The sequence below is a fragment of the Diadema setosum genome, chromosome 5 (genome assembly GCF_964275005.1).
Source record: "Diadema setosum chromosome 5, eeDiaSeto1, whole genome shotgun sequence".
NCBI classification, from domain to species: domain Eukaryota; kingdom Metazoa; phylum Echinodermata; class Echinoidea; order Diadematoida; family Diadematidae; genus Diadema; species Diadema setosum.
In genome coordinates this window covers 8,149,979-8,176,113 of record NC_092689.1, presented here as the reverse complement: position 1 = coordinate 8,176,113, position 26,135 = coordinate 8,149,979, and the positions used below count along the sequence as shown (strand labels likewise).

The following is a 26,135-nucleotide window of genomic DNA, read 5'->3' as shown; positions in this document are numbered from 1 at the left end:
GCAAGTTTCGATTCCATTCCCATGATGTGACTGGAAGGAAGTGGTTACAACCCTGTTCACATTCAGGAAATAAGAGTAGTCTCAGCAGGATCTCTCCCCCCCCCCCCCCCCCCCCAATAATGATCAGAATAAAGTAAGCAGGCTGATGTAACCAAGTCAGGAAGAAGTGCCCTGGGGCAGGCCACTTTACATGTACTTCAAGGCAGCCGTCAGATAGGGCAGTGCACTGGTGCAAACTATATGCATGCTCACAGAAAGTTACAGATATGTACCAATCTTGAATCTGGAGGTCTATATGAGTGCCGCAGCAGCAACAGATTACCTGGGTCTTCTTGAGATGAGAGGAATGCACCCAGTGGAAAGGTATTCATGCATATCACATAGGAGAGCTAATCATAACTCTGCTCTTGTTTCATGAGTGTGAACAAGGTAGATACAGGAATTTGAAAAGGGTCCAGCAGAAACCTCTTCACATAATTTGGCATCTACTTCCGCCACTACAGGAGCACTGCTTGTGCCTTTTAGGTATTGATTAGGAGTTTCCTGATATGTGTTACACAATGCAGCACAAAATGAAGAGTGTATTTAAAGTCTAGTTCTTAACAAGCAATGGTACCGAAAGAAAGCATTACATGAGGTGACAAAAACTGATCCCAATAGTAGTGTACATGCCATATATTTTGCAAGGTTTTTATTTCCGTGAATTTTCGCAAGTCGGGTGTTATTCCCAAATCTAACAAAATGCCAAAATATTAGCCCTGATTCTGACATGTCTACATTGCAGAACTAGTACAACACATGTATAATGCTCGAACATGATCATGCACATATCTAAATCACGTTTGTGCAAGTACTAGTAAATTGTAACTAGTGCGAGTACCATAAATGGCTCTTTCATTTGAGTGATCTTAAAATCATTTTAGAAACACATCATAGTATCAGAATTTTCTGGACACTTTTTTCATAAGCTTACAGCATTTTTTGTCTTCAATGAAGGATCACTATTGAATTTTGCTTCTTGAACATGAGTGAATAATACAGATTTCTTCATCCATTGCAGTACTCCATCATCGTGAATTTAACCACTCCTGAAATTGATGGGAAGTCCCCATTCGCGAAAAATTAGACTTGCTTAATATATGGCGTATACAGTTTATGTCTTATCATTGCCTGAGCTACACTGCATGTCCCTCCCTTAGGAGTAACACTGCACAACAAGTGCAACAGACATCAGTATAAGCTCATCATTATTATCAAGGATGTGTGCACACACTCAATCTTAGCTTGTAGTTAATGCTGACAATTAACTTGGCAATTTCAGACAAAAATTGGCAAAGGAAATTCCTGTCCATACTCAACATGTCTTTCTGTGATGCATGTTATGTGAATAAAAGGGAAAACCAGTTTTATATTAGTTAAGGTTTACATGAAAATTATAAATCACTGGAGTTCATCTGCATCTGCTGATGCTGATGAACTCCAAATATCATGCTAAGTTGTTTTTTTTTTTTTTTTCCATTATTCTTATTTAACGTGGAAAATACATTTTCAACAAGATCACTGGTAAAGGGTATGCTGGATAAGGTATCATCTTCAAAATATATATGTTGCATTAAATATCTCCTCTACTGAAGGTGAAATTGTAGACCATAGTTATCAGAAAGGAATATGTATTCACTGTCTAGCCTATGTAGAGTATCTTTACATATTTCTCCACCAATGCTAACTCTGCTGGACATAAACACACCTTCATCTGTTAAATATATAATGTTTGAGAAGTGTAATATGACTTCTGCATTAAAATCTTTTTATCAACACCCATACTTGCACTTTATCAGTCACAACCAAAGCATTACATAGATATTCTCAGAAAGCGAAAAGTACAACAACAAAAATTCTCAAAATCCACTTATACTACATGTCTGGCTGTGTCAAATTATACTACAAAAATACTAAAAATTTCATCCTTCAAACATAGAAATATAAACGCTATATAATGAATGTTATAATTGTAATATATATTTTCCTTCTTCACTGACATAAAAGCTGATGTGTATTCTACAAATATGTACACATAGAAATTCTACGATCAACAACATATCAAGGTCAACTGAAGGGCATCAGCATGAATATACACATATCTAGTTTCACCGATCATCTGAATAACACACACAGTCTTACATTTACGTTTACTTCACATCTGTTTTCTTCATCCACTTATAAATGATTCAAAGATATACTATAAGTAGTGCTTTGGAACATTTAGGTGTACAGTCCCAGATTCCACTGCTTAAAGGGGCATTTGCATCATAGTAATGTTGCTGGCATTTGGAGTAAAACTGTGAGAAAGCAAAACTATTCAAAGAAAAAAAAATTTGAATTGCACCATGCTTGCACTTTGTTTCAAATTTTCACTATAAGGTACCAATCCAAAGAGATAGACAGGCTGACCCTAATTTAGCTGGAAGAGTCGTGAAGATAGTGCCAAAGTTCTAACCCTCTGAAACCAAATTCCCTTTGAAGCAGAAACATCTAGGTAATATTTTTATTTAAACAAGCAGTTGGGAGAAGTGATTATGAGAGGGGTATACCCATAACATTGCGCTCACATTTCGATGAATCGTGCGAGGAATGTTCTCTACACACTATGCTATGCATTAAAGCTATTTTGTGGCACTAGTGAATACATTCAAGAATTCAAACATTTGCAAGTTTACATGAGACTGGCAATCCATTATGTGCAATATGCCTAATTATTTGATGCTATAGATAACATATCATGATGTCATACCAATATAAGACTGAGGGGATTATGATCATGACAATTGATCTACATAAATGTCAAGTGTGCCTCTTTCCCTTTAATTGGAATGTACTATCTCAAGTCAAACAAATCCGATAAGAACTGACAGCCATTAAATGTTTTTGAAGTTATATCAGCATACTGCAGTTCTCACATCTAAATAGTTGATTAAAATGCAACCTTTTGTACTCATAATTAGTGTTAAAGTAATCGTCCTAAAGTTTCCTTTCATTAGCTGAATTAGACGAAATGCTTTAATCACATGGACTAAACACATATTTTACACCATCAAAGCAACATTCTATTTGGTAACTTCCATTTCTTGTACCTGTTACTTTATCTTTATTTCGTCAATAATGTAAACTGAAGTAATGTTCACACTACAATATGACACACCATAATATTCAATTCTACTGGAAATAATTCCAGGTGACAATAGAAATAACAAATTGATATACTCTGAGAGATAACTGTTTCTAGGACATCCAACACTTTGGGAAGGACCACTGACTCATTTTTGGGATAGGAGCATTGCATACTAAATGGAGATGTCTTGCTTTTACCTCACCATCATGCCTCCGCCACTTTGTCTTCCACCGATGTCAGCTCTTTCTCGTTGGCTCCGTCGCCGTCCGTCCGCTCGAGACCCACCACGCCGTTCTCCTCCGCCCCGCCAGATGATGACGACGGCGGGAAGATCTCGTCAAAGTTGAAGAGGACAGTGGCAATGAAGGAGTTGATCTGGGCCATGGCGGAGAGGGAGGCTGAGGCATCCCGGGACCAGACCAGGTTCGGCCCAAAGACGATGGCAAGGTTGGAGTCGGACATCTGATTCTCACTGCTGTGCAGAGAGACCTGAAAATAAATGTGGAATAAGCATTTTAGAGGGTGAGTTACAGGTATCTACAGACTTTTCACTGTAGTTTCATCTTCATTTATTTTGTCATTTCTTCAATACTGGTAACTCATATACAAATTCTGTGTTTTCAACCAATCACTACATACTATACAATATTCATAAGCATTGCAAAGGATTTTAACAGAGTATGTGAGGAAAAAAAGACAAATATATCTTCACCCATACAGGTCCCAGCCTTACCTAACTTTTTAAATCCCATGAAAGCCATTTTTCAACTCTAATGGTTTTACTTCTATTGGGAGGGATGTATCCACTGCTAGTGTTAATTCATGTGTCACTTTTGTTGGTTGGACCATTGTGACCTCACTGACCCAGTACATATAACAAAATGTATGATATACCACAGATTACTGGGTGTGACGTGGAATATCACCACCCTAACTGAATTGTTATCACTACTAAATCTTGACTGTTAGTTCGTGATGTGTTCCACAGCATTGAAAACTAATTCTAAGTTGAATTGCCAGGACTGCGTATGGTTGTCATCAACCAAGGTTAAAATATTACAGTGGTGTTTGTTTGTTTGTTTTCATTGGGGGGGGGGGGTAAAATGTGATATCACAAGACTAAATGTTTTCATAGTATATTTATAATCAAAGTAATTTTTTTTTCGCTTCTCTTTTTTAAAGGCCCATCATGAAACTAGTCTAAACTACAATTCTATTTCAAAATTACAACATTTGTAGAATGGCCACTATGTTAATGTCCAAAATAAACAGATAAATCAAACATTTCACTCTTGAGACAGTCTGTATTAAAATATAGATAACAGAAAATCCTATCACACCCTTTTAAAAGGATCCGATGTGATATGCAATGTGTGTTTAGATCCTACTGATATTTGTCACATGAGTTCTGTGAAGGGTTGTGCTTGGGTTTAGAATGGGATACTTTACTCAAACAAAAGGTGATTACCTTTTATTCTACAGGAGGACATTGTTAATTTGTTTCATATGACTACAGTTACCAAATAGCAACAGTCATTACTAACTTCTCTGAGCAGCTTCATGACAAAAGTGAAAATGATGCGGTTCTGTTCCGGCAGTTTCTCATGAATCAGCACCCTGCAGGCTGCAGCCCGGTCCGTGTTGTCTTGGAGATCTGTGGCCCAGGCAAAATCCAACAAACTTATTTGCATCAACTCATATTTTCTTTACTAGGATTGAATGACATTAAAATGCTCTGTTTATCACTCTATACACAGAGAGCATAATCACAGGACTTAACCTACATTTCTGTGATTTCTACAGGGAAATTCAACCCTAAGAATATAATAGTATTGGTTGAGGTGAGGATTCAACTTTTACAATTTGCGAGACATTTAGAAACCACTATATGACATGTTAAAGAGCATACAATTTTAAGGGGAATTGAAAGTTTCGTTGATGAAAATTGTTTTTGAAAGGACTAAGATAGCCAAAAGCAAGGTAAAACAAAGAGATCCTAAAAAAAAGTCATGGCCTGTCACATTTTATCAGGATCGCTCTTTTGGATATCTCGGCCATTTCAAGACAAATTTTCTTCATATAAACTGTGAATTCCTCTAAAAATCAAATGTTCTTCCATATTTCATAAGAGGTTTCTCATTATCGCACCGACACATTTGTCTGTTATATAAAAGAGCACTGATGAATGGCAAATTGTTGACTTTTGCAATTTTTTCTTTTGTACCTTGGAAGAGAAAAATGAATGTGTTCACTCATGCATAAACTTTCTCTTTCTATTGACCTACCAAGTTGATAGCCAATTAGATAATCTTTAACATGGTTACATAAAACATTAACATTTAGCCAAATATTCCATGAAAAATATGAAGTTTACAGTGTTTACTTTCTTTTTTGTTGAGTGTACGTTTGGAATCCTAGCTTACAACTACTCTAGAGTAAAAGAGGACTTGTTTAATTCATACTCAAATAAATTCATCAGATCATTATGTGCACCAAGAGAAAAAAAAAAAGAACAGAGAGCTAAGTGTATGGTATAAATAAAGTGCCATCAGTTTTAAATATCATGTCAATACCATGGACTTTGAGAATGTCATCGTAGAGGTCAAATGTCATGATCGGCTCAGGAAGTTCCCTGAAGAATGCTTTCAATAGTAAAGCAGGAACATGGACATCTCCAACATCAGCGAAATTTACTGGTTCGCCTGCATGATAGGAACAAAGGCATAGGAAAAAAAATATGTACCCATAAATTTGCAAGAGAATAAGCCCCAAAATTGTGAATACTACAAAACTGGACATAACAGACATTTGCTTATATTAAATGGGTTAGTCAAATACCGGTTAGTGATTGGAGGCACATTGGTTATGTTCGCCCATGGGCAGAACATTTTTGTAATGTTCTCACATGGGAAAACATTTTCACGTAACAAATGACAAACGATACCAAACGATTGAACGATCATATTTTTCATGCTATCGATAGGATTAATTTGCCTATTCCATACAATGTGAAAAAGCAGATGACCGATTATTGTAAAGCGTACGAAAGTGTGATTTGAAGGACCCACGCACAGTGAATTTGGCTCTGCGCGAGTGATCAAGTGCGTTGTGCTGGTGGTAGACGTTGCGAACATGGCTTGGCATTTGGCTAACCCATATAATATAACAGATGATAACTTTTGTTGTCGGGAACATGTACCAAACGTTCCACCCTCAGGGTTTGAAATGCTATTTCAGGAGGCTATAAGTCCCTCAATGGCATTTCATACCCTTTGGGTGGAACATTCGGTATGTTCCCTCCCCCGCCAGTCATCATCTATAAAATATTTCACATCAAAGAAAACAGGATATCAGTCATCAGCTGTTAATTAAGTTTTGGCAGTGCAAGAAGTTGCAGGTGCTATACACCACATCAAATATATAGATATGAAACATCTAACAAAACTGAGTGTATAGCTATAGAATGCAACATATTGCCTAAGATGTGTTCTCAAGACATCTGAGCTCATGCAACATTAGACATCACTCAAGTAAAGATGACATACAATGTATAATCATACTTTATATGTACAGGTAGGTAATTTCATTCTGCAGTCCAAAACTACATTACTGTATAAAAAAACATGATATATTTGCGGCATGAAATTTTCGCGAATTGGAGCCAATGGCCTTTTACGCTGCATGAAATTTTCACGAACTGTCACTGGCATTCAATGCACATAGCGTAGGCAAAAAATTTTGCATTCATTTTACTTTCATAAATCTTGGCTCTCGCAAACTTCTCCAAATTAAAATGAATTCCTCATTTCACAGTATGTATTTCCAGGCAACTCTGAAATGACAAAAAATCTTGCATTTCAAACTGACTCACCACTGTTGTATTTTTCTTGCACTCTCTTCACTGTGATTGCATTTGGACACCGTCTAAAGAGACCCTCAGTTCTTAACCCTGTGAACAGAAGAAAAAGACAAAACAAAGTAAAACCGGTGAGAACATTTCCAAGAGGATCAGAAGACATGGTATCACTTTTTTTTTCCATGCAACGATAGAAAAAGAGCAATGGCGTGTTGTATTAAAGTTCATACGTCCATCTTAGCTTTCAAATACCAATCACAGTTGAATTCTCATTGCTACAGAGTATTAAAGGTACTGGCCCACATTTGCAAACCCACGAAAATCAAAACTGCATAAAACAGGTCCAATATGACTTCAAGTACAAGTTATAACAGTAACATACCTCACCTGTCGCTCTTTGTCTATACCATTCGATAAAAGAGAGAAAATCATCGTTTTAAAATCAATTTTCAAACCGGGTCAACCCGACCCAAAATCGAATTACGAGCGCGGGCTATAGCTACGTACATTGTACATGTAACACGTACGTGGACCAGAGCTAGCGAGCGTTATACGCGTGCATACGGATTACGGTGCATTTTCATTTATTTTTATGAAAGTAATCGACTAATTGGAACGAAATTTTGCACAGGTGTTACTGCAATCATACCCAAACTCCATGCTAACTATGAGACCAATTGCTGCAGGTTTACAAATGTGGGCTAATACCTTTAACTACTTCATAGCATTCCAATCGAAGCAGAAAATAATGAATTGATATACAATATAACAAATTGGCATGTGAATGGTGTAACTTGCATCATTTGCTATCAAGCAACATCAATTGCCATGATTTTCATTCAACAGAATTTGCTTTTGGTTGAAATTACATTTGACAAACCTAACAGTACCAAAACTAATTGACAAAAGCCTGCTTCAAACTGTCCATAAAGACTTAAGAAGAAAGTGCAGATGAATAAACTTGTCAAATCCTAAACAGTGCTCATATATTAAAAAATTGTACGTTACACATTATTACATGATCATACTTGGTCAACTGAATAATGCCTTCAGCTACTGTCTACTACTATTTTTCTTGCTTCTAGTATTGCAAGTGAGCACTTCAAAACTCTACTATGATGTTTGCAATTCACAAGAAATATCCAAAGTTAATTTCAGCAAATAGAACGTTTCATCAAAACACATGTAGTTATACTGGTTTACAGACAAAGTCAACACCAAACACAGCATTAAGTTGTGGCAGACTCAATATTTTCCATTCTTCATTGTCATTAGACACAATACCTCTCATTTCCATTCTGTTCAGAGTGATCACGTAATATGGCTATTGTTATGATGACTACAGTAATCACTGCCACAATTACAATCACATTTATTAGTTTGCTCATATTATGATTAGCATCACTAAGATTTGACATCAAGAACAAATTAGAATGACTAATTCGCAATCAGTGATTCCACTTTACTCATTTCAATTATGAGCCACACTCTCTTCAGCATTATTGATTCAATGGCATTATGTCACAATTAGCAACATATGATAAAAAAATCATCACCACTACACCATATGCTCCATAAGGGCATTGTGACTAAAATTATCCATACCAAACTAGAACTATCACTCATATGATTAATACTAACACCTAACACTGAGGGAGTTATCTCAACCAGCAATTTTTTTAATATGATTTTTATTGAAAAAAAAAAATGTTTCCATGGCAATGCATTGTTCAACATTGAATAAATGTATATTTTGCTCACTGATAGTTACATGTGTCAAAATTAAGGCTAAATGCTCAAAACCTGAGGGAGTAAGATAATTAAATTGGCAATTTCTATGATTTTCATTAAAAACACTGTCACTGTGGCAATACCATGTTTGACATTAACCCGTTGAGGACGAGTCCCAAGTATACTCGGGGCGGTGTCCACGGGAAACGCGTGTTGTAGCAAAATCAAACCGTCCTCAACGGGTCAACAAAAAATGAAGTTTGCACAACTATATATCATAGCCGTCACATGTGCCAAATTTCAAGTCAAATGCTCAAAAGCTGAGTCAGCTGAATTCACATCATTGCATGATTTTTCATTCAACATATGGTGTTACCATGGCAACACATTTTTCAACAGTGACAAAAGATACATTTTGCACCATTCAGAAATACCTATTAAGCAACATAAAATCAGTGAGGATATTGAGGATATTACCATGTCTGCATTCAATTCTGATGAAAAGCTCAGCAAAATTGAAGAGAGGTTTATCGTAAAAAAAGTCACAAAAGTAAAGCTGGATACATGTATCTTCTTCCGGGCTCACCATTTCTCTTCAGGTACTCCACTGTCTCCCTGACGACTTTGGGAATTGGTTCTGTCTCACCGTGCTCTCGTAGGCTGTGACAAATTATCATGGATATTATCTTATCATTATCATGAATCAAAAGGAATATGAGCACTACATAATACCTTATACAAGTTTATAATCATGAAGACATCCTCTACATATCAACTGGAAGGACAAAGTATCTGAATGAATTGGGGGAAATAGGTGCACTGGAGAAATCAAGCAAACATAACATTTTAAAAACTACAGAAAGCCTTGTTGCTGTTTACCCCTTAACCCTTTATCCTGACACCAGAAACCACTTTAAATACATCACCAGCCACTCAACTCCATAAATATCGATTTCAAACATCCCAAATGATCTTTTCTTCATTGCAATTCCATGGAATCCTCACATTTGCTTATGGCTTGATACTGTGGCAATGCCATCTCGATCATAAATGAAACCAAGATGTGATAAATCTAAAATCGAGATCTACCAAATAATCCGTCTCCCTCCTCCCCAAGTATTGTACATAAAATATATTTCACAGGGTTTTTATCTTTGCGAATTGTACATTATAAAACATGCAAAAATACTACGTAACTCTGATCCCAAAATGAATGCGACACTTCTCTGTTCATCACTGTAGTCCATGATCGCAAATTTAACTACTCGCAAAATTGTCAGGAGGTCCTGATTCTGGAAAAGAATTAGACTTGCTAATGAATATAAATGGCATATACAGTAAGGAGAGGCTTCCATGGGTTTCATTAAAGGACAAGTTCACCTTCATTAACATAAGGATTGAGAGAATGTAGCAATATTAGTAGAACATATCATTGAAAGTTTGAGGAAAATCAGACAATCTGTTCAAAAGATATGAATTTTTGAAGTTTTTGTGCAGTCACCGCTGGATGAGAAGACTACTGCAGTGTGTGATGTCACATGCGTACAACAATATAAGGAAAATATAAAGAGAATTTCACAAAATTTCATCTTTTGAAAAAAGTACACATTCCCTTGACTCGTTACTGACATATGTTATGGGTAATATTATTCCCATTGCCTTTAGAAAGAGGCAAGTCAAGTGCTCTTTTATTATGCGAAAAAAAGTGAAAATATGTTGAATTTTCTTTACATTTTCTTTATACTGCTGTACTCATATGACATCACGAGCCTTAGTAGTCTCCTCATCCAGCGGTTCCAACACAAAAATTTTAAAAATTCATAACTTTTGCATCGATTGTCCAATTTTCCTCAAACTTTCACTAATGTATTCTACTAATATTGCTGCATTCTCTCAATCCTTATGTTTATGAAGGTGAACTTGCCCTTTAAAGTTTTACTATCAGTATCAACAATGAGCACAATACAGATTTGATGCATGCTGTATGAGGGAATCATCAATATGCACATATTCTGTATTATATCAGAAAACATAATCAACAAAGAAGAAAAGATTTAAATAAGAACATTGAATGTGACCAAATGAATATGCATATGCATATTGTCTTTACAGGAATTCATATTTAGGTAAACTGCTTCTAAAAAGGTCATAAATGTGGAGACACTATGCCCGGAATGCTAGTATCTGCATATGACATCAACTCACAATTCTAAGGAGACACCAAATTGTTGAGTTTGCAAAGGCGTCTTCCGATCCTGCCCGTCGGTTCTTGTGACTGGAGGTTTAGCAGCCTGCTGCTTGGCCTTGTACTGGGCCACCATGCGGTCATCGTGACTGAAAACAGAGCAAACATACACATATGCACAGTAAATGCATGATAAGATCCACATGCAAATCAGCAATTACATCTTATGTGCATTTAATGCCCAGAAATAACTATATCTGAGCATCACTTTCAATTGAAACAAATTTCACCTGGATCACATGTACTGTAAAAGGTATACATACACACACATACATAGCTGAATTAGGCAATGTGACTACATACATAAATTTGCTATTGGTATGGAATAAATCAATTTTAGGAAACTTTAAAAAAAGAGAAAATATCTTTTCTTTACTTGAATTTAATGTTCTATTCCCTACACTTGAGATCCAGATCATACTATGATCAAGATAGTAAAACCAGAGGAGAAAGAAATACAAACTTTAACAGCATCCAATATCTTACTGAGTCATATCCATAAATAATATGCATATTTTGAATATGATAAAAACCTACACACACAAAATGTGGATATGGGAAACATTTCTTCTTCCTTTTCTTTTGCAATCTTGCCTACATCAATGCATTCTGCACTGTCTAAACACTGCTGTACTTTGTAAGATTCGCTGCTAACAGAAAACTTTTGATCTTCTGACTCCGTTGACAATACTGACATGCAAACTTCCCTTCTTCGCAACTAATTTGAGAGATGGTGCAAGATTTCAAGATCTGTGTTACCATGCACAGAGCCAGATATAAGGTAAATATAAGTGCCGACAGCTAGAACTCACTCCCGAACAAGCTGGGGAATCTCCACCTTCTTGGTGTCCATGGTGTCGTTCAGCTCCGAGAGGAAATGAACGTATGTCACTTTCCGACTGAACTTGACGCTAACAATGTGGCGGAAGATGCCCCAGATCATCTTGACGAACTGAGATGGGTGGACGATGTACAGGGCCTTCAGGTTCTTCTTGTATCTTGCAAAGAGATGGATAAGGATCAAAAGAGAAAAAAAAAAGTGAAAAAAAAATGAACAAATTCATATCATGCTGTTACCTTCCCTGCATATTTCTCGAAGAGTTTGTAACAGATGTCTATAGATATCATATCCTTGTCTTATCTTGTACTTGCTTGCAGAAATAAACCAGAAAGGCACAAGGCATAGTTTTAGACACTGTGTACACACATGGAGCTAGATCATAATTTTGAAGGATTAGTATTACAGACTGTATGAAAAAGAACTATAGCACATTGCACTATAATCATATCAAATTTGCAATTACTACAAGAGCCAGTAATGAAGTACTATTTCAAAGACTAGCAGGTGATGTTGAAACACTTCAGAAAATGGTTGACACACAATATTTAGAGGCATTTGTCACATCAAAAGTGCAGAATAATACACCTTTCCCTTTAACCCAGGCACCCATGCACCATATCTACAGCACTGAAAGCATGTGTAATCACAAAGCTCACAAAAAGAGGGAAGCGTCAATCTACCCATTGATTAACCAGCTGCAGCACCACAAATATTGCAAGCACAAATGTTTACACAGTACATTTCTGTCCATATATCATTATTTGTAACTCCCATCATTCATGCTGTATTTCTGCATCTCATCAACCTCCTGACTCTACTCGTCCCTACAAATATAAATTGTGCAAAAGTAGGACACCGTTTCTTTGAGAATACAAAACATAAGTCTTACATTAAAAAGAAACATACATGCATATTATTCTGCTGTTGCATTGCCATTGCTACAATGAATTGTCAGTTTCTAAAGGTACTATGAAAAGCAAAGAAGCATGAAATGGAAATCACCATTAAATGTGAGATAGAACACAGTTGAGTTGAATGAAATTGAAACTGTGTCCTCTTTAAACAAAAACATATGATTCTGTAATACGATGTTGGTTGGTATGGCTGTCCTGACAACTGTGAATAGACTAATAAAAAGTTAAGCTTTTCTGTGATCAATGAACAGAATAAATTTGCCTTTCCAAACAAAAATGTCAAGAAAAAATGAAAGGAGTAAGAGCAGAATCAAATGAATGCCTAAAGTGAAAATAACATGGCCACCTAGTATTCATCCCATGATATCATTTGTTGTTATAAATGATAATGATCTTTGACGTTTTGCCTTTACAATACTGTGTAAACCTATCTTGCATTATAACCAGTTAATAGTGTTGTATCCATCCATGTATAAAGACTTAAAGTATCCTATAATCTGCAGCAGAGCATTCACATTTTTTTTTTTTCAGGATGTTTTCATTTTTTTTTCCAGCAAAACAAAAGTTATCAAACTGATGCATAATATATACATGTACTTTAAGTGCTTCGTGATGAAATATTTTTATTTTTCATTTGAAGCATTTCATTCCTGAAACATGTTTTATCACTTTGCTTGAGAAACCACAAAGCCTCACAATACCCTTAGTATAAACATTACACAGATGTTATTATAAATACACAAATAAAGTCTTGAAAGACAAAAACACTTCATTCATAATTGCTTTTTTTTTTTTTTTTTAGGTTACAGCAGCAGACATATGTGAATTACATACATAAATTTTAACAATAACAAAGACAGACTCAAAGTTCCCATAAGAAATACAATGTGTAGGTCCATTCCCATCATTTATCTGGAAAGCAATACAGTCTGGCCTCTCCTAACCAGAACTCCCTTTATCCGGACACAATCTCATCGTTATTTTTTTTTTTCCAATCTAATAATCATGGAGGGGAGAAAAGGGGGATTCCAAACTCAAACATAATTCTTCTATGCAAACTCACATGAATTACATATTATTCCCGACATGAGTAGTGTACATTCACATCAAATTTTCATCGAAATAACATCCATTCAGACATTTACTACCCCCAAATCACAGCAAGAACATTGACAGAATTTTTTCGGTAAATCAGGGCAAGGCACAGGCAATCGTTCAATGAGCAAATTATCAGAAAATTCTCAAAGCAGAGCAGCTGACGAGGACGTGACATGTTCAAGTAAAACTAACATGTGCATGTAGCTACCATTGGGTATAGGCAGCTGTGTGTATATATAAAACATTGAGTCTCCTATATTCTGCCAAATCCCTTATCAAGATGAGCGCCAGTACCGACATGTCCGGATAGGAGAGGTCAGACTGTAAACTAGATGTATAATGTCCACATTAACTATTCCTGCACAGATAAATCCTGAGAACTGTATTGATAACATTCCTCTTAAAGCACATCCCAGTACTCATTACACGTATTTACTTATATGGGACTACAGGTTGTTCCATTTTTGAATGGCTTAAATCAAAAGGAAGAAGAAAAGTATGCAGTTCAATGAGTGTCCTTCACTTAAAGTAATGATTAAGCAAATTAATAAGACTCATGTGAAATCAATGAAATTATAACAGAAGTATGTGTGATTTCCTGTAATTCTTATCAGGCAAGTCCAAGCTAATCTCCGTGTTGTTACATATGGGACATTTCATTACCTTTCACCATAAGAAAAAAATAAGCATATTCAAGAGGAAAATATTTCATTTTTATTGTCTTCTCCATGCCTGATACTGAGTAGCCAGGAACATATTGAACATATATACTTGCACCCCCATGAAAGCATTTTTTTTTTTTTTTAATACGGCTATGAATTCAACTGAGATCTCTAGCACTCCTTTACATTCATCATTACTAGGAAGTAATCAACTTGATAAAAGGTGGTTGACATCTTAAGCAACACAAATTCAATATTTTATTTTTTAATTGCTGATAGGCTACAGCTGTACATACATTGTACGTGAAGCAAAACTATCAAAGGTAAAAAACAAACAAACAAACAAGAAACCCGCGGGTCTAGCGCTCACCTGAGTATCGCAAGTTCACCTTTCACGCAGTCACTAATCTAAATTATTCACAGTTCTACTAAAATTTGACCAGGCATTCTCAAGTAGAAGATGAAAATGTACAATAAGGGCCCAAATTTTTGAAGATTCCATAATTTGGGGGGATTGGGGCTCCCTGGGGCCCTCTGGGAGGAGCATGGTGCCCATTTGATAAATTGAGATCCTGACCCCCTAGTGATGCTACCTGCCAAGTTTGACGAAAATCCATCATGAGGTTTTCGGGAAGAAGATGAAAATGTACAATTCAGGCCCCCATTTGGACCTTCCAACCCCCCCCCCCCCCCCCCTTGCCCCCAAGAGGGGCACCCCTGGATCTGCTATGAACAAACTTGAAACTACAGTCATTAATGTACTCATTCATAGTATTATCTTAGCTCAATAACTTCTGATTCTAGAGAAGATTTTTAAAGATTCCTTCATTTTGGGGGGTTTGGGCCCCCCTGGGGGCCCCTGGGTGGGGCATGGTGCCCATTTTAACAAATTGAGATCCTAACCCCCTAGGGATGCTACCTGCCAAGTTTGGTGAAAATGGGTCATGGGGTTCTCAAGAAGAAGATGAAAATGTATAATTTAGGCCCCATTAGGACCCCTCCCTACCCCCTCCCCTGGGTCCCAAGGGGGGCACCCCTGATTCTGCCATGAACAAACTTGAAACTACATGTACAGTCATTAATGTACTAACTCATAGTATAAACTTAGCTCTATCACTTCTGGTTCTAGAGAAGAAGATTTTTACAGATTCCTTAATTTTGGGGGGTTTGGGCCCCTCTGGGGGCCCCCTGGGTGGGGCATGGTGCCCATTTTAACAAATTGAGTTCCTAACCGCCTAGGGATGCTACCTGCCAAGTTTGATGAAAATCGGTCGAGGTGTTTTCAAGAAGAAGATGAAAATGTAAAAAGTTTACGGACGACGCACGATGGACAACGCACGACGGACGCTGGATGAAGGGCGATCGCAATAGCTCACTTGAGCCTTTGGCTCAGGTGAGCTAAAAACTAATTGAATTTTACCCCTCCCAGACCTCACCCAACAAAAGGGGGAGAGGGTTTTCGAGTGGTATATGTTTACAGAAAGGTCCGCTATTTCAATTTTGAACCCGTCCCTCAGATAAACAATACACGAATACAATTTTATTTATATCATAAATAGTGAAATTTAGCAACTCTGTACAATAAAAATATTTTTTTCTAAATCCTGAGGGATCATCCCTCCAAATTTGGTGCTTTTATCCACCCTCTCACAGTAATCTCAAAATTTGACATAGCAACCTGACTACAGCTGCTGTAGTACAAATTTTGTACCTCATGATTCTACGATATCTTTTCAAATGTCCCATATGTAACACACTGATTTACATGTATGTAGCTTAGGCCCACACAATTTGTGAGAATTTGAATTACATCAGAATTAACTTTTTCATTAAAGGAAGTTAACTCACTGGTTTTAAAGGAAGTCAGTTAAGACATTGTTGATTGAAAATGAAATTTTGTCATCATGGGAACCCTATCTTAGACTTGCCCATAAGCATGTTGTTGCTGAAATGTAACACAGCACTCTTGAAGTTTTGAAAAAGAAAGTCTTTACCTTTTATCAGCAGGGCTTTTGTGTTTATAAAAAAGACAAACGTTCTACTGTCACTCTTTCTATCTGCTGCACAATCATACATCTTTTCATAAATGCTTATTAAAGCTCAATCAATAACAAAATTCTCCTGTTTGTTTATAATGTAATCATCTGGCATTTCATCTTTGTACATTTGTAGTAGGTTGTCATATCTGCCAAATATGATGGTCAAGACTTTACACTCATCACAAATCCAAAAGATGTACATGTCTATAACATTAAATAGTAAACCTGATTGAACATCAAACAGAACATGTGGGAGCAACACACGAGAATCACTCAACTTTAGCTGGATAAGTCTACAGTTTATCAATTAGACTGAACAAACAGCATGTGAGCACATGGAAAAGAGAACTACTGATTAAGCATAATATAATTATGAAAGCATTCTGTACTTGGCATTCATGCACACATCAAGGCGCATCATTATTACATGAAAATTGATAGGTTTAACTTCACATCATGCATTAACATACAAATGTTTGAAACATTAGCTAATAAGGAAGTGGAAAGGAAGCTGGGCCTATCCTCTTTACAAGGTTACCATAGAATACTTTAGTTGGGTTAGGCTGTCATTGACGAGTGTCAGCTCATTACTTTGAACACTATTTCAACATTATGTATGCTGAATAACTCTGGATGAGTAACCAATAAATCAACAAATGAAACCTTGCATGCCAGAACAGGGCAAACTTTGTGGCTTTTCAACTGAAATCACAATCTGACTTGGATCAAAATTTCCACTTGTGAGTGAGTACTATATGATAATAGCTTCATATTACACTCGAAAGGTCCTTGCTTTATACAGACATTGAATGCAGTCTTGGGCAATCCCAGAAAAGTTGATGCTGCAAAGCTAATTCGCTATTACAAATTCATGTATAAAACAGGCATCAAATAATGTTGAGAATTATTGTCTTGCAGACAATACTGGCTGGAAGAAAATTATGAACAACAACTAATTCATTTCATATAATATAATTACTTATAATCCTCATAAGCGCACTTACCACACACCATCATACATTACAATGTTTATCCCTGCTGGTTATTCCGATTGTATGAGCAATGTGTGGAACAACTTTACAACATGTACCTTCGATGTTCAACTCAGGAGTATTAATAAAATCTCCTCAATCTTGTTTACAAATAACACATGATCTATTCGAAATTATATGGTGTTGCTGCAATTTAATCATCAACACAATAAAAAATGAATACGACTATGTGAAATCAGTTATTCACAACAAAATTATACCGTTCTCTCCCCAACTGCTGATTCATTTTAACACTAAAATGATGTAGCTTTATGGCCATTTCAATTTGTCTCTTCACGGGTAAGAAAAGAAATTAAAATATCAAAATTTGTAAGGATCGATCACTTATTATAACATAAGATAGACAAATATCAGTTTAATACTTACTTCCTTTCCAAGCTTCTGTACGCCTCCATCAGAAACTTCCATGACACTCGATTCTGCCTTGTTAACCCATACTGGAAGATGATCAGACTGTAGTCATTCTCCACATATTTGTCCAATGTATCCTTCAGAAATCTGATATTTGGTAACAATCAAACACAACAACATTGAACACATGAAAATAAGAACATCTTTTATTTCTGAACAAACAGATGAAAGGGCTAATACATACAAGTATGTACGGCCGTCATTGCTCATTCAGTTCTATTGCTGCATTTAAAATGTATGACTTTTCTACTGAAAACAAAATTGAGACAAGGTACAAGTACCTATATAAGCCAGTTCGGGGTTAGCTCATGGGCACATCGGTACAAATGACCTTTCTTCTTTCTCAGTTGATTAGGCACTCCACGAGTTTTCAAGCAAGAGAAGGTATTTTAGCTTACCCCACGCAACAATTTATGGAATTCATTAGTTCATGGAACTCATTGTTCATGGAATTCATTGTTCAAACAAAGAATGAACTTGCGTAGACCAGGTGACCAGAATGATCCATCAATTAGCACTTTCGAAAGCATCCATTTCATTATTTTGCATTGAAAGCATCAACAATCTTTTTCTATTGATATTGTCAAATACCACTTTTGCTGTCAGGTGGATGTGCTGGCAAGCACCACTCATAATGATCACTTGAATAATCATTACATCACAGATGCTTATCTCGGTGAATAAAAAACCAACATGCTCTGCGGGTACAGATGACCTTTTTCTGCTCATGCTCAAAGTGGAACCCCGAACTGGCTTATTGTGGTGCTGTGGTATAATATTGTTCAGGTATTTGTTGGAATCACACTGGGCATTATTGAACTCTCCTAGGCTGAAAGGTGGAAGAGACAATGTATTAATTGGATTGATAGGATTCATTCGTAATCCTCCGATAAGAGGCAAGCACCCACAAGTAAATAAACATGCTGACTCCATCTAAAGATTTTTTGAGAAAGAGGGAAAATATTTCCCTACAATATCACAGTAGCAACAAAGTACAATGAACTTGAGAGTGATATTACAAACAGAATGTTTGCTTTGTATGTTCCCCGCTGGGGCAACAGAATTTCTGACAAGTCTGGAGACAACCCTGCCACATACTTTGAAGATGGAAAGCAGTTGCTCTCACATGCTATCAGATCAAAAATACTGACCAGAAATGTTTTTAGACATCATTTGGAATAAGTACTTGTTGGTATTCACATATTTATGACTTACATTAAGTATACAGCAGTATCGCAAGATTTCTGCAAATTATATCACCCTCTAGAGGAGAGTATGGCAGGGGTATCTGAGACTTGTCACATTATATCAAAGCTTCAGTAGAAAACTTTACTCATTTGAACAATATTACACATATCACACAAAGAAAACTTTACCCCTTTAATACATATATGCAGAAATATCATCTGATACAGTCACTCTCTAATGACTTTCTATGCCATGTAACAATTACTCCATATGCACACACATGCATTTGTTGTTTTTTCATACAGAACCTTTCATACAGATTCATGAAGAAATAATCATATTCTGTTAGTTGACCAGGAAGCAAAAACCCACCCCCAAAAGATTTCACCCTTAATTAAAACTATCTGGACTCAAGAAAAGTGCTCCCCCCCCCCCCAACGATTTAAAGTTAAAGTACCCTTTGTAGTAGTATCTTCCATTCACCTCTGAGACACCATTACAGACAGGCTTCTACATTGTATGTACCTCCACTCAATTGTAATACAGTCTTTGCATAAATGGTTAAACATTCACTAGTTCAGCAAAATTGTACATGTCCCAAACGCATAGAAAAAGATAAAATTGGTCATCTTACCCTAAAAGTCTCATTTGGTTGTACGTTTTGCTAGGAGGCAGTCGACAGCAGTGAAAGAAAATCAACTTGCGCCCGGCTTTATCATCACCTAGATGAATGGAGGGGAAAGGGGGGAAAGCATGGCACATGTAATGTTACTGTGTCAGTGTGACCTAAATAAACATACAATGTGCTAGACTGGTGATGTTAATACAACTTGGTTTGATCGTCAAACCAGGCTGTGTGGCAGCTTTCACATCACAGGTGTATTGCAGGCACAAGAAAGTGATCGCTTGTAATTAGTATGACACTAAAAACACATGCTTGTCCTTTTCAGTATATATGCATCTGAAATTGATATTGACATTGTCTGTATAGGCTATGCATGTGGTATACTGTAGCCATTACTCTCGTGTGTAACTGTTGTGGACAGATTATGAGTCAGTGCATAATATTCAACATTCCGAGGAACATACATTTTATAGATACTTTATATTTGTTTTAATGGCATCATGATTTCAATTGACTTTCAGCAGCTGAAAGTGTCTCCTCTATTTGCTTGAAATGACACAAAATGGAGACAGGGGAATATCACAACTGAAATTGTTCTGCAACACAAACTTTCTTTCCATGTATGCTCTTAACTTCTCACTTACAGAACAGGTCACATCCATCTTTTATTCTTCCAGACTTTACAGCTGAGATGCATAGTATTTAAAGGGTGTGTACAGTTCTGGTTGAGGTGCACGAGGATTTAGCTTTCAACGTTTTGCGAGATATTCAGAAACCACTCTATGAGATATCAAAGAGCATGCAATTCTAAGGGGTACCGGTATTAAAAGTTTATTCGATAAAAATCGGTTTTGAAATGGCTGAGATATCCAAAAACAAGGTGAAACATAGAGATCCTAATAAAAGGTGTGGCCTGTTGCCTTTTATTATTATCAATTTTTTTGATATCTCAGCCATTTGAAAACCACTTTTCATCAAATAAATGTTGAATCCTTCATAAAATTACATGCTCTTTCATATTTCATAGGAGGTTCCTCATTATCTCATTTAGGAATGTTCAAAACATGAATCCCCACCTCAACCAGTACTGTACAGTCCCTTTACAGTACAATGCTCTCTCCCAAGGTTGATTGTAATCAACCCTGAGAGAGCATTGCACTTTAAATACTGTATACGCAGTGTATTTTGTGGTGTCGGTGTATATGTCATTGCGAATTCAACAATTGGGTTAAAGTTTGTTTCAGTATTGTAAAACAAATGCATGATATATCATCTATAAGGAAGGAAATCACTACTTTTCTACAGAAAAGAGATTTAGTTATTTCTCATTCTGTGACTATGGCTGTCAATTGCAAATGAATAACTTCAAAAATTGCATCACAAGTCCAAATTCACAAAATGTTTTACTTGTGAAACATGACATGTCAATATGGTACACATGATTTCTACGATCGTGGATATCAAATAAACACACATACAGTATTTATGTAAGTAACATATCAACCTGCCCTTTTGTTTCTCCAAACTCCTTCTGAGACAAGACAGAGGTTTGAGTTTGTCCTTGCTTCACAGACACAATACCTCATCTTGCTCCGATTTGTTGGGGGAAGTCAGATGTCCATGATATTACCAGTAACAATACATTTCCTTATACACACAAGGAGGATGTTACTGGTATTTTTGTAAGGGAGATTGTCATTGAATACAAGACACCAAAGACTAAAAACATCAATATTTCCTACCAAACCAAAGTTATTGATCTACGCAGCTGTCAACAGTGACAAATTGCAGAAACTGATCATGAAATTTTTCATTGCCCAGATATTTGTTTTGTTTCACCATACACTTTTTCACTGCGGTACACACACCCAACATAACAATTCTGTACTTGTGTTTCCTGGGCCCTGTTTCATAAAGCTGTTCGTAAAGTTACTCACAACTTTACGAACGACTTAAATATGGCAAGCCAAGTTGGTTTCCTTATAACTGTTAATTTCAGTAGCTGAAGTTGAAATTTGCACATGATAATGAATATTCTTACATTTTAACACACATTTTTAGTTGAAAGTATACTTTTGCCCAAATGTAGATGAAATATTGACATGCAGTCGTACTTTGTTAAAACAGAAGGAAAAACAAAATGGGCACTCATATTGGCACTTCATATTCCAGCTGTTTGTTAAGTAAAGTGTAACTTTACGAACGACTTGAGTATAAAGTGCCAATATGTGTGCTCATTTTTCCCCCTTACGTTTTAACACAGTACGACTGTCAATATTTCATCTACACTGGGGCAAGAATACACTTTCAACTAAAAATGTGTGTTATATGCAAATTTCAACTTTAGCTACTGAAATTAACGATTAGGAAACCCACTTGGCCTGCCATATATCTAAGTTGTTCGTAGAGTTGTGCGTAACTTTACGAACAGCTTTATGAAACAGGGCCCAGGATAAAATAATGCAAACCCCTTAGAACCAAAGCCTAAGAACCCTGAATTCGTAAGTTCTGGGGAATGGGTGTAACAATTATTCTGGAATTAAGCAAACACATGGCTTAACCCTGGTAGTAGCTCTGAACTACTAGTATTCATGTTGTATCTTACTGCAGACAAGAGAAAAAAAAAAGAAAAGGGGTTGGTTTTTCCTAATTCCTTGCAGTTTCAGAATAAAAACGCACAGAGACATACCTCCAACTTGAATAATGTTATGCTTGGCAATGTCTTCATAGTTGTCAGGCTCCATAGCCTGATCAGCTGTGGCGTCTGTTACTCCACCCTGTCCCTGCCTGTGAGGTGATGGCTGCATCCCCATTGTGGCAATGGAATCGTCTGATGGTGACTGCAACTCTGCATTGCACAGTACACACAAGTCTCTTCACTGTTAAGGCGTAAGCCCATGCCAACTTCAATTCCAATATATAGGAGTATTAAAAGTCATTAACTTACAAAACACAACTTCAAATAATCTAGTAACCACAACCCCCTCTCCAGCAAACACCATCACTCAGACTACAGGATGCTATTACTGCTCTGCAACCATATGATGAACTTAATATAATTCATTGTGGGTTAATTTTTTTTTTTTATTTCATCTCAAATACAGAGCATTTGGGAGAATTTGTGTGCTGTTCAATGGGAGAGTTAAGGCTCAATTGCATTGATTATCATTTCATCTAAATATTACTATCTATTACTGCTCTGTGGACATATGAGGTACTGTAAAACATCATAATTTGTTTTTCTGGGTCTGATTCAAATGAAACTTCTACTGTACTGTTTGCATATTCCTCACTTTATCTTTTGTCAAATGCAGTGGTATTTCGCCTTAAAGGGATGGTACAGTATTGGTGGAGATGAGAATTGGGCTTTTAACTTTTTGCGAGATACCAAGAAAACACTTATGATATAGTACAGAGCATACCATTTTAAGTGGAATGCAAAGTTTATTTGATGAAAATCGGGTTTGGAATGACTGAAACATCCAAAAACAAAGTAAAACAAAGCGATCGCAATAAAGTGCGGGTCCCACACTTTATTAGAATCGCTCTTTTTTGGATATCTCAGCCATTTCAAAACCAATTTTCATCAAATCAACGTTGAATTCCACATAGAATTACATGCTGTTTCATATTTCATAAGAAGATTCTCATTATCTCTCCAAAAAATGTTAGAAACCTGAAATTAGGTCTCAACCGAAACTGGAATTCACCTTTAACCCTTATTGTGCATTGTTCGCCGACTGGCATGCATGGATTGGCAGAGTGCTATCTTTGCTAGTTGGCTCATGTCCGGAAACAAACGGTCAATGAATAGAGAATACCTAATTCCCCTAATCCCAACTGCATCACCATGGATTCCTGTAGGACTAAGTCACATTGCCACACCTGAGTGAGCTTGCTAATCTCAAACTAAAGCAAGTTTAAATAGGTTACTTGATGCTCATGGAAAAGCTTGGCAAGATAAAGGGATGGTTAGCTTTGGTTGAGACCTGGCTTAAATTTTCTAACATTTTTGGTAAGATAGTGAGAAACCTCTTGTGAAATATGATGACTTCTAGAGCATGAAATTCTAAAAGGAATTCAATGTTTATTCGATGAAAATTGGTTTGAAATGGTCGAGATATATCCAAAACAGTGATCCTAATAATATGTGGGACCCACCTTTGTAGGATTGCTTTGCTTTCCTTTGTTTTTGGATATTTTAGCCATTTTGAAAGCGATTCACCAAATAAACTTTGAATTCCTCTTAGAATAGTATGCTTTGTAACATTTTATTGTGGTTTTTTAGTATCTTGCAAAAAAAAAAAAAAAAAGTTTAAAAGCTCAATCCTCATCTGCACAAAAACTATTGAAGTGCCAGGGTTCATAAAGGGTTAACACATCGGATCTTACATGATTCATGGCCTGCATTGAAAAGGGTTAGCAATAAGATCATCATAATTAAATTCTAACAGCATGGTCATGGTACCGTAATATCACAAACATGAAAAGATGCAAAGACAAATGCTCATCAATTCCAAATAGGGTATACTTAAGGATACTCCTTCATTTTTACCATGATTTGCAGTCATACCATACTTCACGTGAGCTGCTATGCACACTCATCAAAGTGAACAGAATATATCAATCCGGGGATCACCGGACACAAATGTTTTTAGATCTATGAACTCCACAAAGTTAATTTTGAATGCAATCTTCAGGTTGTAAGATCAGCTTGTGTAGACGCCATCACCACCCCCCCCCCCTTTACATTCACTTGCATATGATATGTACATTACTTTGCAACATATTCTTTGTCGGCTCTTTTCTTTTGTTTGAATGTTCATTTCATTTTTCTTGTAATGAGTTCCCACTTTGTTTTATTATTTTTTTGTGTGTTATATTTTCATCCATCTTTAATTTATTAATGTCTATCTACATTCATTTCTGACTCAGGAACAAATCCCTAAAGAAAGGGGGGGGGGAGGGATGCAAAACAACTTGATTAACCTGCGCTGGTTTGTTTAGCAAGAAAGTCCACCTTTCCAAACCATTAGTCCCTAGTTGCAAAGATATTTTTTTCATCATCATTCAAAAGCTGGGAATACCCAAACTTGCACTGAATGAAAGAAGATAGAACTGATCTTGTCATTTGTACAATCGCTGGAGGAGAAGAAGACTCAGAGGAAAAAAGGAACTGACGACAGCAGATCCTTAACTTAAGTTAGAGAAGCAAACTTGCTATCCATAGCCTCTATAGTCCAATTTACTACCTGGTGTTTCAATATATGCAATACTTCAATCCTATCAATACAATACTTACTAGACCTAAAGTCAGAACTATATAGATTTAGATGACATTATAATTAAATCTGAAATATTATGCAATATCAAATTCATATACTGCTTTGTTTTTTGTTTTGTTTTCTTTTTTATCCACCTAATGCAGTAAAAACTAAAAAGTAATAGAAATGCAAATAGCAGACAGTAGTTGAAAAAAAAATATGATTGATGAGTCATAACTCTAGATCTAGAATGTTCTAATCATAATTGGTGCTGCAGGAGTTCAAGTATACTGTGGTACAATCTCTGTGCCATCAGTTTAACATTCCCTCAAGACTGCTCCACATGGAATCCTCAACGAATCCTTTCAAGCTCATTTACACGACTATCAATATCAAGTATTTTACATTCACCGACACGCAGTCAAGAAAACACAAAACATATGTCAACGATAAATGCAATTGTAACATCACGTCCTACCAAATAAAAACGACAACCATTTTGACCAAACAGGAATAACATAGACTTTAGAAATTAAATGGCTATTATAATTGCAAAACATTCTTTCTTTGCTTTCTTTTGTTTTGCCTCACTGCAGCGCAGCGCCAGCCCTGTAACGCTGTAGCGTAGGCTGTGTAGCCTACACCTCAACGATTGTACCCGGCCGGCCCTGGGGCCTAGAATAGCCCTCATTATCACGCTACTCTATTGATACTCCAGTCACTCAATGCACACCAGCCCAAGCCATGCAACCCTGCTGCGAGATCCCGCAGGAGAGAACACCGTAGCGTAGCGAGTACACGGTAAACCTCGTACAAATTCGTCAACACTCACTGAGAACTTTCTGTGCATCACCGATAGCATCGCCGAATTCTTCATCTGCGTCTAAAGTCGCCTCGATATCTACCCCATCGCCATTCTCGAAAGTATGACCAACATTTTCAAGTGGTCTGTTATCGGATATTCCGGAATCTCCCGCTCCTAGCGGCCCTGGAGATGTTTCGATTGATTTCGAGTCGTCTGCACCAGTGTTTTCCGCCAT

General features: G+C 36.6%; 1 protein-coding gene across 1 annotated transcript; it reads right to left on the bottom strand.

The window, feature by feature from the left end:
• Positions 1–1,579: 1,579 nt before the first annotated feature.
• Positions 1,580–26,135, bottom strand: LOC140229050 (rho GTPase-activating protein 8-like). Its single transcript, XM_072309312.1, has 11 exons — positions 25,928–26,135; positions 22,521–22,679; positions 19,841–19,928; positions 17,974–18,105; positions 11,814–11,999; positions 10,962–11,090; positions 9,343–9,416; positions 7,041–7,118; positions 5,743–5,871; positions 4,714–4,823; positions 1,580–3,658 (listed from the first exon to the last, which is right to left on the bottom strand). Exons 1-11 carry the CDS (start codon positions 26,133–26,135, stop codon positions 3,374–3,376), a joined length of 1,578 nt encoding a protein of 525 aa, XP_072165413.1. The 3' UTR covers positions 1,580–3,373.

Bases quoted from the DNA above. Each gene is read 5' to 3' on its own strand.
- LOC140229050 (XM_072309312.1), bottom strand. From the start codon at position 26,135: ATGGCGGAAAACACTGGTGCAGACGACTCGAAATCAATCGAAACATCT. The intron at 19,929-22,520 runs GTATGTCTCTGT...CCATTCATCTAG, and splicing joins TAACATTATTCAAGTTGGAG to GTGATGATAAAGCCGGGCGC. The intron at 5,872-7,040 runs GTGAGTCAGTTT...CCTATCATGCAG, and splicing joins GCAAGAAAAATACAACAGTG to GCGAACCAGTAAATTTCGCT.